General features: G+C 38.3%; 1 protein-coding gene across 1 annotated transcript in view; it reads left to right on the top strand.

Annotated features, from left to right (window-relative positions):
* The window catches only part of LOC119832173 (unconventional myosin-XV), an 81,482-nt gene that overhangs the window by 43,364 nt on the left and 27,490 nt on the right, over positions 1-10,628 (top strand). Inside the window, 5 exon segments of the mRNA XM_038355784.1 lie at positions 92-247; positions 757-2,711; positions 3,026-3,180; positions 4,132-4,372; positions 4,650-4,822. Of these exon segments, the coding sequence (XP_038211712.1) occupies positions 92-247; positions 757-2,711; positions 3,026-3,180; positions 4,132-4,372; positions 4,650-4,822 (2,680 nt within the window).

The raw sequence follows: 10,628 nt of genomic DNA, 5'->3' as shown, positions 1-10,628 counted from the left end.
ACTAAGGACCGCGGGGGCGCTACTCCCCGTCACCTCGCCACAAGGTGCCCTGCGGGCTTATTATTATTATTATTAAAACTTCCCTCCCTAGGTCATCAGCGATGTCAGACACGTCAGAAGCGCCGTCGCTGGCATCGCACGTGCGGCGCGTGCGCGTGCCGAGCCAGGCGTCTGACGTGGACCAGTTCCTGGACGACCTGTTCTCGCCCGTCCTGGACCCGAACATTGATGAGCTGTCTGATGCTAGGTGGGGGTTTTTATATATTCGCTGGAGTATAAGTATTCTTGCAACATATTCTTAGAATTTTAATTTATACAGATTTTTTAAATAATACGATAATTTGAATATAAACTCAACAGCCATTTGTAAATTATTGGAAAAGTATGACGCTAAGAAATTAAAGACTTTTAAACGCATTTTAAATTCGATTTATTCAATATATTAACCCGACGTTTCGAACTCTTTACAGCGAGCTTGGTCACGGGGAGACTGATGGTCGCGATGGTCTTAAATTTCTAAATGTATAATACTCGCTTAAAATCCAACACGAGAAAATACTATATGACATATTATTTATACCACACTTTATTCCCATGACAAAAAAAATTGTTGTTTTAAAAAGCTAATAAATAGAAAAAATTATATTATTCATTTGAGAAGTCTACGAAAATAGATCTCGTGACACATTGCCTAAGGATGAATTAAATACTACTTAATTTTTTTTTAGATAATGTTTTATAATTATTCCTACACAGATCTCTAGCAGCCAGCATCAAGGGAGGCAAAGATTACGACAAATTCATCGACAACATCCTCACTTGTTCATACAGCGAACAACTCGACATTTTGAGCTCTGAAGATTTAGAATATAACATTAAGGGAGGTGGTAAGGAAGAAAAACAGCCTAGTCGTAAGGAATCCAACGTAGATTCCGTAGATGATTACATAACTAATCTATTTGATCCGATTTTCTTGAACGACAGTCTAAAAAGACTAACGGATGGGGAGAGTTTATCAGGGGCTATTAAAGGCGGTGGCGCTACACCAAGAGCTGCATCAGCGAATACATCGGCTTTAAGCTTTGGAGCTATGTCCATGCCTCCCTCAATGCCAGCAATGCCAGCTACTCCAGAAGCATTAGCTGCAGCGTTGGGCTTGCACCTCCCCCCACCAGGCACAGTGGACATCAACGCCTACCACCAGAATCTACAACGAGCCTTCCTACAAAACGCAATGGCGCAAAACTTGCAAATACAACAGCAATTACTGGCTCAGAATCAAGCTTTACAAACGTTGCTCGCTGGTCAAGTGGTGGAGCCGGAATCAGCTCCCACATCGCCAGTTCGATCCTCGACTGTAGTTCATGCTCAAGTACATTCCCCACCCAGAAATACACCGAAAGCAAGGCGAGAATCTAATGAAAGTGCTTCTACAGGAGCTCCACCGCCCCCACCACCGCCCATGCCCCCTCCACTCCATGATATGGATCCATCCGAAGCTAGACCTTTCATAGACCCATACGGTCGGGCAAAAACAGTTCGAATAGGGAAGTGGAGATGGCCACCTCCAAAAGACGCAGTGCCACAAGACACCACGCAAGATTTTACTAAATTTAAACTGCGACAAATACAGAGGAGACATACTCCGCAAGCGCAAACTAACGGTGAACACGAACCGAGAGGCAGATCTCGTTCCGAAGTGTCCCCTGGAATTGAATGGGAAGAATTCGAGGTTGACGGCCAACCGTCACCGAGAGAACCGCCTTCACAAAGAACTGCGCGACGCAGCTTCGAAATCGGCGCTCAACGACCTTCTCCAGGCAGCGTTGGTAAATTAAAGCTCAGTTCTGAAATGCGACAACGGTTGGAACGCGTGACCGCTAACCATTCTGTTCGAAGTTCGTCTTCGAACGCGGAAACGCCGCGCACTATAAACAAATTGGAAGACACGAGAAAGTTAATGCTGGAAAGACAATTGGGAGGTGGGCCGAGATGGGATGCGCCTCCTCCGCCCTTACCGCCCGCTCCTCCCGGCCCAGCACCTCCACCACCAACCTCCCCTCCTTCTCCTCCAGACAAACCTGCGCCCCCACCTCCATCGGACACATCTACTTTTGCTCAACTTAGACGTGACAGAGATACATTCGGAGTTCATCAAAACAGAGAGGCTGACGATCGTCACAACTTCTTAGCCAATTGGAGCTCACGGCGTAAAGAAGACAATGAGTCACAAGCGGACGATTTAGCAGCACGGTTCTTAACTTCCGATCGTCGAGATAAACAGCATCGGAGAGATGATTGGGGTGATGAATCAGAAACCAGGAGTTATGACGATAAAGGCCGTGACGAATGGGATTCAGAGATAGGTAGAAGAGACCAGGATAATTTCTCAGGGCGAGATGCGTCCGAGATTTATGAAATATCTCCAATGCGTACTGAAAGGAAGGAGGAATTCGACAGGAACATGTTCGTTGATGACTTCGAGCGTTACGACGGAAGGAAAAATTCCCGGGATATGCTCATGGGAAGGACCAGGGAGAGTCCGCGGTCGGATGTGGTCTTCCCCCCGGACAATGGGGACACATTAAAGAGGAACGAGCGACCGACATTCAAAACGCACATGGCGCAAAAGGAAAGGGACAGAAAGATGGAGGCGGAAAGGAGACAGTCCGTATCCACACACGTCACGGATAAAACTGAACATCTTGAACGTAAGTTTATATATATTTTAATGTGCTCCACATTTTCAGTGCAAAAAAAAATAAGTGCTATTTTAACTTTTATTGTAGTAATTTATTTAAGCTCAATAAACCGAATTCTGCATAAGTTATAACCTGTAAGTATTCATTCCTTTTCATTTTCGATTTTATTACAAAAGTTTTTTCCTAAAAAGTTTGGCATATGTTATCGCCTCGAAATGTCTTTTAAACCGAAGAAAAAAAAATTTTTTTTGAAGCATAAAATTATGCCTATTATATTTAACAAGAAAGTAATAATAATTATTAATGAATGTAAACATATAAAGGCGACGCGCCGGCGCCCGCCGCGTTCCTGCCGCTGGAGCGCGCCCCGCACGTGACGTACGGCCGCGTGCCGTGGAAGCTGCGCGTGCGCAAGGAGGTGTTCGCGCCGCTTGACAACTACTCCGACCCGGCGTTGCTCGATTTGTTGTATGCGCAGGTATGGGTATATATGATTGAACATTATTTTATGGCACAGAATTTTTATTAGGCGTCGTAAAAGTTGATTTCTCTTGTTCGATATGTGTATATGATATGTAGTAAATTATAATGGTCATATTAAAAGGTACACGAGGTACATAAAACTTATAAAAACTGACTAAGACTTAAAACGCTTCGAATAGTTTTTAAATTTTATTTTTTTTTATTTACTTACGGCCGTTTCAAACTACTATCTATCCATTGCTTCGGTTAGAAAAGTTAGACCAACATATTTATACTTATTTTCATTTCAATATCATATTGACAAATAATACATTGAAAATAAAATTTTATTTTATACTAGCTGTGCCCCGCGGTTTCACCCGCGTAAGTCCGTATCCCGTAGGAATATCGGAATAAAAAGTTGCCTATATGTTATTCCAGTTATCCAGCTGTCTACGTACCAAATTTCATTGCAATTCGTTCAGTAGTTTTTACGTGAAAGAGTAACAAACATCCATACATCCATACTTACAAACTTTGGCATTTATAATATTAATAGGATTGAACATGCTTTTGTATATTCCGCAACAAATATATATACAAAACAAATTCTATGTGTCATTTGTTACTAAAGGAAAACACTTATCATTGATTATAAATTATTGCAAGTCAAGTATTGACTTCTTTGACTTGTAACTTTTGACGGACCATCTGACGTTCGAAAAAAAGTGTTTTTGCAAAATATACAACTGCGATATATTCGTATCTATAAAAAAATTTTAATCTCGAGAGTTAGATTATAACCTAATAGTTTTATAATCTTTTGACGTCATATTATATTATAGGTTTAACCCTTTTTTCTTCGGGCTCAACATTTCATACAAATTAAATAACAATAATTTCATAAATGTAACAATTTTTTTGGGTTTCAATAACGCCTTATCTATCCTCCATGCGACGACACCAGATCGTGAGCGACATAACGTCCCCGCTGCCGTCGCTGCGCATCTCGTCCGCCGAGCGTCGCGCGGGCACGGCGTGGCTGCGGCAGCACGCGGGGCCGCCGCGCGCGCTCACCAAGCGGCGCTGCGTGGAGCTGGCCCGCGCGTGGCCGTTCTACTTCGCGCGGCTCTACGCGGCGCGCCTGCCGCCCGGCGACGCCGCCGTGCTCGCCGTGTCGCACGCCGCCGTCACCGTGGGCGTGCGCGGTGAGTGTGGCCACGGGATATAGTGGAAAATGTATGCGTTATGGGGCGCCCTACAGATGTGATAACATTAACCAGAAATAACTGATGTTTTATAATTGAGAGAAAAAACGTCAAGTAAACAGATGCCGTAACGCGTTACGTAACGAAACGGCTTACCCTTCTATAAGGAATTATAATTTCAATAAAGTTGTTTAAAAATGAATTTTTTAGCGATAAAAAAAACCACGTTTTAAGCAGACGGCAATATTACAATTTAAACGCCCCCCTCTCCCCCCAGGCGCGGGCGGGCTGGTGGTGAAGCGCTCGCTGCCGCTGGGCGGGCTGCGCGCGGCGCTGCCGGCGGCGGGCACGCTGCAGCTGAGCGCGGGCGCCGCGTCGCTCACGCTGCACGCGCACAACGCGCACAACGCGCACTCGCTCATCACCGAGTTCGTGCTGCAGCACTCGCAGGTACGTGCCGACACGCACACTTATTTGGAAAATGTTAAAAATTTGCTTTATTTTTAATGCTATGAGAGACTAATATTGTGAGAATAACAACTCCAAATATGAATTTAAAAAATGCTCTTTAAGCTACTTAAACTAAAAATTAATATTTGTAAATATAACATTTATACTCAAAAAAGATCCCGTGTCAAAAAAAAAATTATTCGTTTAATAAGAAGGGCTGTGGCGTGTCTTTGCAACGGTGGTAAGTACCGAATTGTTATAAAGTAATTTTACCTATATAGAAGTTTCAGTTGAAAAAAATCTCATACCTAGCTTGTGTGTTATTTTTGTATATGCTGCATTAGATGCTCGAATGCGATAAACAAAATATTTATTATTGAACGTTTCAAAGGAATCAATATATCTATTCCATAATCTATTTTCACTGTCACTACGATTTGAAATCATCAAAAACATTCAAGTATAAATCCTTATCCTTACTAATACTATAAATGCGAAAGTGTGTTTGTTTGTCTTTTTATCACGTCGCAACAGAGCGTTTTTATTGCATGATTGAGTCTAGAGATAGCTAAGATGCCAAAGAATGACATAGAGTTTTTACCCCAACAGAACATCTCATCCCCACGGGAATTTTATTTGATTACGCGTGCCAAGCCGCGGGCGGAAAGCTAGTAATATTGCAATTTATGTAATATATGCATTCGTTGAATTCGATTGTGTTATTTTGACCTAAACTCACCTAATTTTATACTATATAATAAAATGAATTATACCACAGCTGATTTCTCCATAGTTCACGGCGGTGACTAGACAGAATGTGACATTAGTGAAATAAAATCTACGCTTCCTATTTCCTCACATTACGTAACGTTGGCCTGACCTCCTTATGTATTGAAGATGATTTATTGCCATATTCTATTACTTAATATCATTAAACTTGTATTTAACGTATTCTGTTTGAGTGATGTTGCGAAAAGCAATTTACAGTGTTACTAGATTGTTAATAAATTTTCAATTTTTTTTTCTCAAAATTAAAAGCAGTAGAAAAAAGAACATTCAAAAATATTCCAAATTTAAAAAAAGAATTGTCCTGTTCTAAATAAATTACCAATTTTCATGCAGGTCATATAATTGTAATAGTTTGTAAAAGTAAGAAGAATAAAAAAATAAACTCTATTCTTGAGATTTATCATACATATAATATTATTTTTGAATGAACACACACATTGATTCGTTCTGAATAACTTCTTATATTAAGAGTAAACTGTTATTAAATAAAAAAAGTAAATTATTATGAATTACCAATATAATTAAAACTATCCGCTTATCAAATTAAATTACAAGCTAAATCTAATTAAAATGTACGTTAACGTGCAATCCAACGATCCGAAACAATTATATCGTAATTAGTACTGTTATAACCGCGGGTAGCTTGGCCGTGACGGCCTCTTGCATAGACTTAGGCATCAAGCCTTCGAGAGCTTTCTACGGAGAAAATAAAAACGCAAGTTGAGAACAATAAGTCATATTCATAGGGAAATGGTAATTTACAAATTTAACGTAGTTAAAAAATTCGATGAGTAATCCTATTAATATTATAAACGCGAAAGTTTGCAAGTGTGGATGGAGGTATGTATGTATGGATGTTTGTTACTCTTTCACGCAAAAACTCTTGAACCAATTGCATTGATATTTGTGTATTGTATTTGTTTCGTAGACAGCTGGACAACTGGAATAACATATAGGCAACTTTTTATCCCGATATTCCTATAGATTTACACAGATGAAACCGCGGGGCACAGCTATCTATATAATTATAAAGAACAAATTGTAAACAACGTTAATTTACGATCTGTCGCAAAGATACCCCATCAGAATCCGGTGGGGAGGTTTAAAGATTTAAGAATACATACATACATAGGGACAGACGCGGCAAGCGACTTGTGAAGATTTATTGTATACCTACATATAGTTTCAATTGTTATTATGTGTCAATGATGGACAAAAATTTAATAAATAAACTTCCTATCGATTAAATAACAAAGTAATTCGAACTTAAGCTATTTCAATTGAAATAATAAATAATTTAAAAAGTTATTTTACTGATTATTGTATTCTATAATAAATTATTTTAAAATACGGATGTATACATAACTAAACCAATTATTGAATACTGATACGATTAGCTAAATAAATGATTCTAATTATGATCATAAATGTGGAATATGAAACGGAAAATAATTTTTTACCATATACAGTAATGTTATCTTTTAGAAAATTAGTTATATTTGTATATGTAATCGATTATTTTTTTATCTGAAAGGGGAATCTGGTCCTATCATAAAAATATATAACAATATTTATTCTATCAACATATTACGGTATGAAAGAAGCTTTAATTGATTATAAATGAATGAGTCTATATGTTTGAATGATCAGTAAGCTGCTGGATTTATATTGATAAAACGTGCCCTCATAGAGCTTTTTTATAGAAAAAAAGTAGCGCTATAAGACAAACATCACACTCCCGAAACCGAGTGAAAACCCGTATAATGCCTGATTATAAAATGTGTTTTTTTAGTTATATTTATTGGTTATTTGTTTTCTTTTTTAAAATATTTAGGTCAATTATCAAGTATTTGCCGCGCCGTTATTTACCCGTGTTTTAAGTGAGCCATTGCAAACAAATTGGATTGGATGGAAATATCTTTAGCTTACGGAATAATACTAAAACACAATATGCGCTTCGGTTAGCTGTTAGTCTAAACTGTAAACATCATGTTGAGATGTAATACCGCCCGTTACTACCCGTTAGCGAACGTCCATCTTACATTATACGAATCACGATTACTTGTGATATAAATTATGTTATTGCTAATGTAATGCATGTTGATGTAAATATATTTTATCTCTATTAGTTGTTATTACTCATTCTCGTATTGAAAGGCGTTTCTTTAGATTGTTTTCCGGTATAATAATGTAGTGAAGTATATTAAAAAATGATGTCCCGCGTATACTGGGGTATGGGGCAAATGATACAGCTGTTTCACGGATCAATTTTTCATTATATTCAGATATTAAACTTCATAAAACTGTAACATTTTGTTAATAATTTGATTAAATTCCTTGCTCATTGTATTATTTATGAACGTGTCCTCAAATATCTTTCAGAAAATAGCATGTACACTATGAGCACGTAGTCATAACTTACGTAATAATTAAGTTAGCGTTGCGTAAGCAATTTTGTATGACATTTTATTATTTTTCTTAATGTTTTTAAAAAGTAAACAATAATAGATAAGATATCTTATATATACAATTCCTGAGTCACAATATTAGTTACCAAACTCCTCCGAAACGGCTGGACCGATTCTTGTGAAATTTTGTGTGCCAATTGGGTATGTCTGAGAATGGCCAACATCTATTTTTCATACCCCTAAATGATAAGAGTAAGGCAGAACAGCGTTTGCCGGTTCAGCTAGTATATATAGATAAAGTGTTATGGTATACTAGCTTCCGCCCTCCGACTCGCAAAGGACATATCCGCTCGTTGTTAATGTCTTGTGTTTTTAATTAGCACATAAAATATCGCTCGTAAGCGCCTAGTGAGAAAATCTTAAAACGGTTAAAACTAAAGTTTCCGTCGTATATTTTAACCATTGCAATCAACAAAAATCTCGTAATTCATCACAACATTTTCAGCAGCGGTGAGATGCTATCCACTGATAACCAGCACGAAAATAACATTATCGTCCATTGTACAATAGTTTATTGAACATATTATATCCCATATCCGCTGACAAACATACAACACCATAGCAAGCGACCGCCAGTCACCTCGCGACCGCGCACGCGCGCGCACTATGCAACGGCCGAGTCTGAACACCGCGATGCGAGACAATTGGCGTCACTTACAACGCACGTACGACACCGACGACCTCCGAAGAGCACCTAGCCTGGACTCCCTGATAAACTCCTCCGACGCGTCCAGCCTCGATGCATCAGCTGATGACTCCGACTCGGGGGCAGACACCCACGACCCGGAGCCCAGGCGCAAGAAATGCCCCCAAAGCTATTCGTCGTCGTCCAGTGGGCACATGGAAACGATACACGAGGAAACCACGGAACCTAAAGTGTCTGTGAAGGAGATATTGGCGCGCTTCGAGAATTTGACGGAGAAAACTGACTTCTTACAGGTTGGCTATAGTTTATCGGTAACTCCGCGAAAATCGGGCGAAATTACGGCTTCAATTTCACTTATTTATACGATACGTATAACGTTTCATGTTTTTATGACTGTGCGAAAGATGCACTTTTACATTTGATAATAAATAAAACGGCAAGTTTTATGTTTGAAATATGACATGTATGTTAGGTCACTAAGCGTTTTCTTAACAATATGGCAAAACAATGCAGGGGCCAGTCAACTCTCATTGTTTATGCTACAATGCTTTTGCAAACACATCATAATTTAAATGTTGTCACCTCACCTGATCGCATCTTATGTTGTATTTTTATATAATATTTTTTTATATTTGCTATAAAAAAACCTCATAATATATTAAAAAATTTTTTCTTTGGTTAAACGGAATGCAATGTTTATATTTCATAAACAGCCTGTATAATAAATAACTAGCTGTGCCCCGCGGTTTCAAGCCAATGGGCTATTTAACACAAAAATAATTTTTTAATTCGAGCCAGTAGTTCCCAAGATTAACCCGATTAAACAAACTATTCAGTGAATCGGTAATGTAATAAAATCGATTAAAAATACAAACAATCTTTTCACTTGATTAGATAATTAGTGCGTCTAAAGCGAATACCGAGGCCTCGGATAAATTTTATCAATTAAAGCTAGCTTTCGCACGCATCATCAAAGGAAAAGGCAGTCCCAGGACTTTACCCACAAAGTTCCCGTTGTCTTTGTGTTTCCGGGATAAGAATTATCAAATGCCCTTTCTCGAGTCCCAAACTAATTTTTATACCAAATTTCATCCAAATCAACAGAGTGGTTAAAGCGTGAAGAACACAGTCAGATATACAGAGTTATTTCGCATTTATATCAGTTGATTTAGAACTTAATTTTGAATTCGGTTTGACGGTTCTCTCGCGGCATACAAATTAATTTCAACTTCACACTTTTTTCAAGTGAAAGCGTTTTTAAATGATATATTATGTTGAATATTATCATTGCGTTAAATAAATTAACTTCATATTATCCACATAATTCAAGAAAAACAGTCGAGAAGCCTACGTAACGGTAACTCTTCAATGGAGGCCTGATTTCCTGAATATTAATGGATAAACGTTAATATAATTTAATTGCAACCTTACATACTTCAATTATATTGATAATGTAATCCACTGATCTCGCTTTCACTGGCTTAGAATTTGCCGGAACATTTTAAATTGTATGAGAGCAACATTAGGGTTTCCTGGTAGGGAACGCTACTTAGCGATAATGCCGCCTTTTTTTTAATGTACAGATTGACTTTCATATTCTTTGAACGACGAAAAATTTGATTTCATTCATTCCATTTCATAAAGAGGTTAATTTGATCTAATTCTTTTCATAAAAAAGGTCATCCACGTCCCTGGAGGCCTCGCCCACCTGAATTCAACTCCAAATTCTAAAATCGACTAATTCTCTATCATATAACAATTATTAGTGTTTACAAAAAGAATCACATCAATCCGTTGAAAAGTTGAAAACCCACAGAGTTATCGGCAAACAAAAGAAAAACAAACTGTAGCATTAAGAACCTTCTTAGATTTTGAGACGTCGTTTCAAAGTCTGAAGAACAAA

Source organism: Zerene cesonia, chromosome 15, assembly GCF_012273895.1.
Source record: "Zerene cesonia ecotype Mississippi chromosome 15, Zerene_cesonia_1.1, whole genome shotgun sequence".
Classification (NCBI taxonomy): Eukaryota; Metazoa; Arthropoda; class Insecta; order Lepidoptera; family Pieridae; genus Zerene; species Zerene cesonia.
This window is presented reverse-complemented; position numbering and strand designations above follow the sequence as displayed.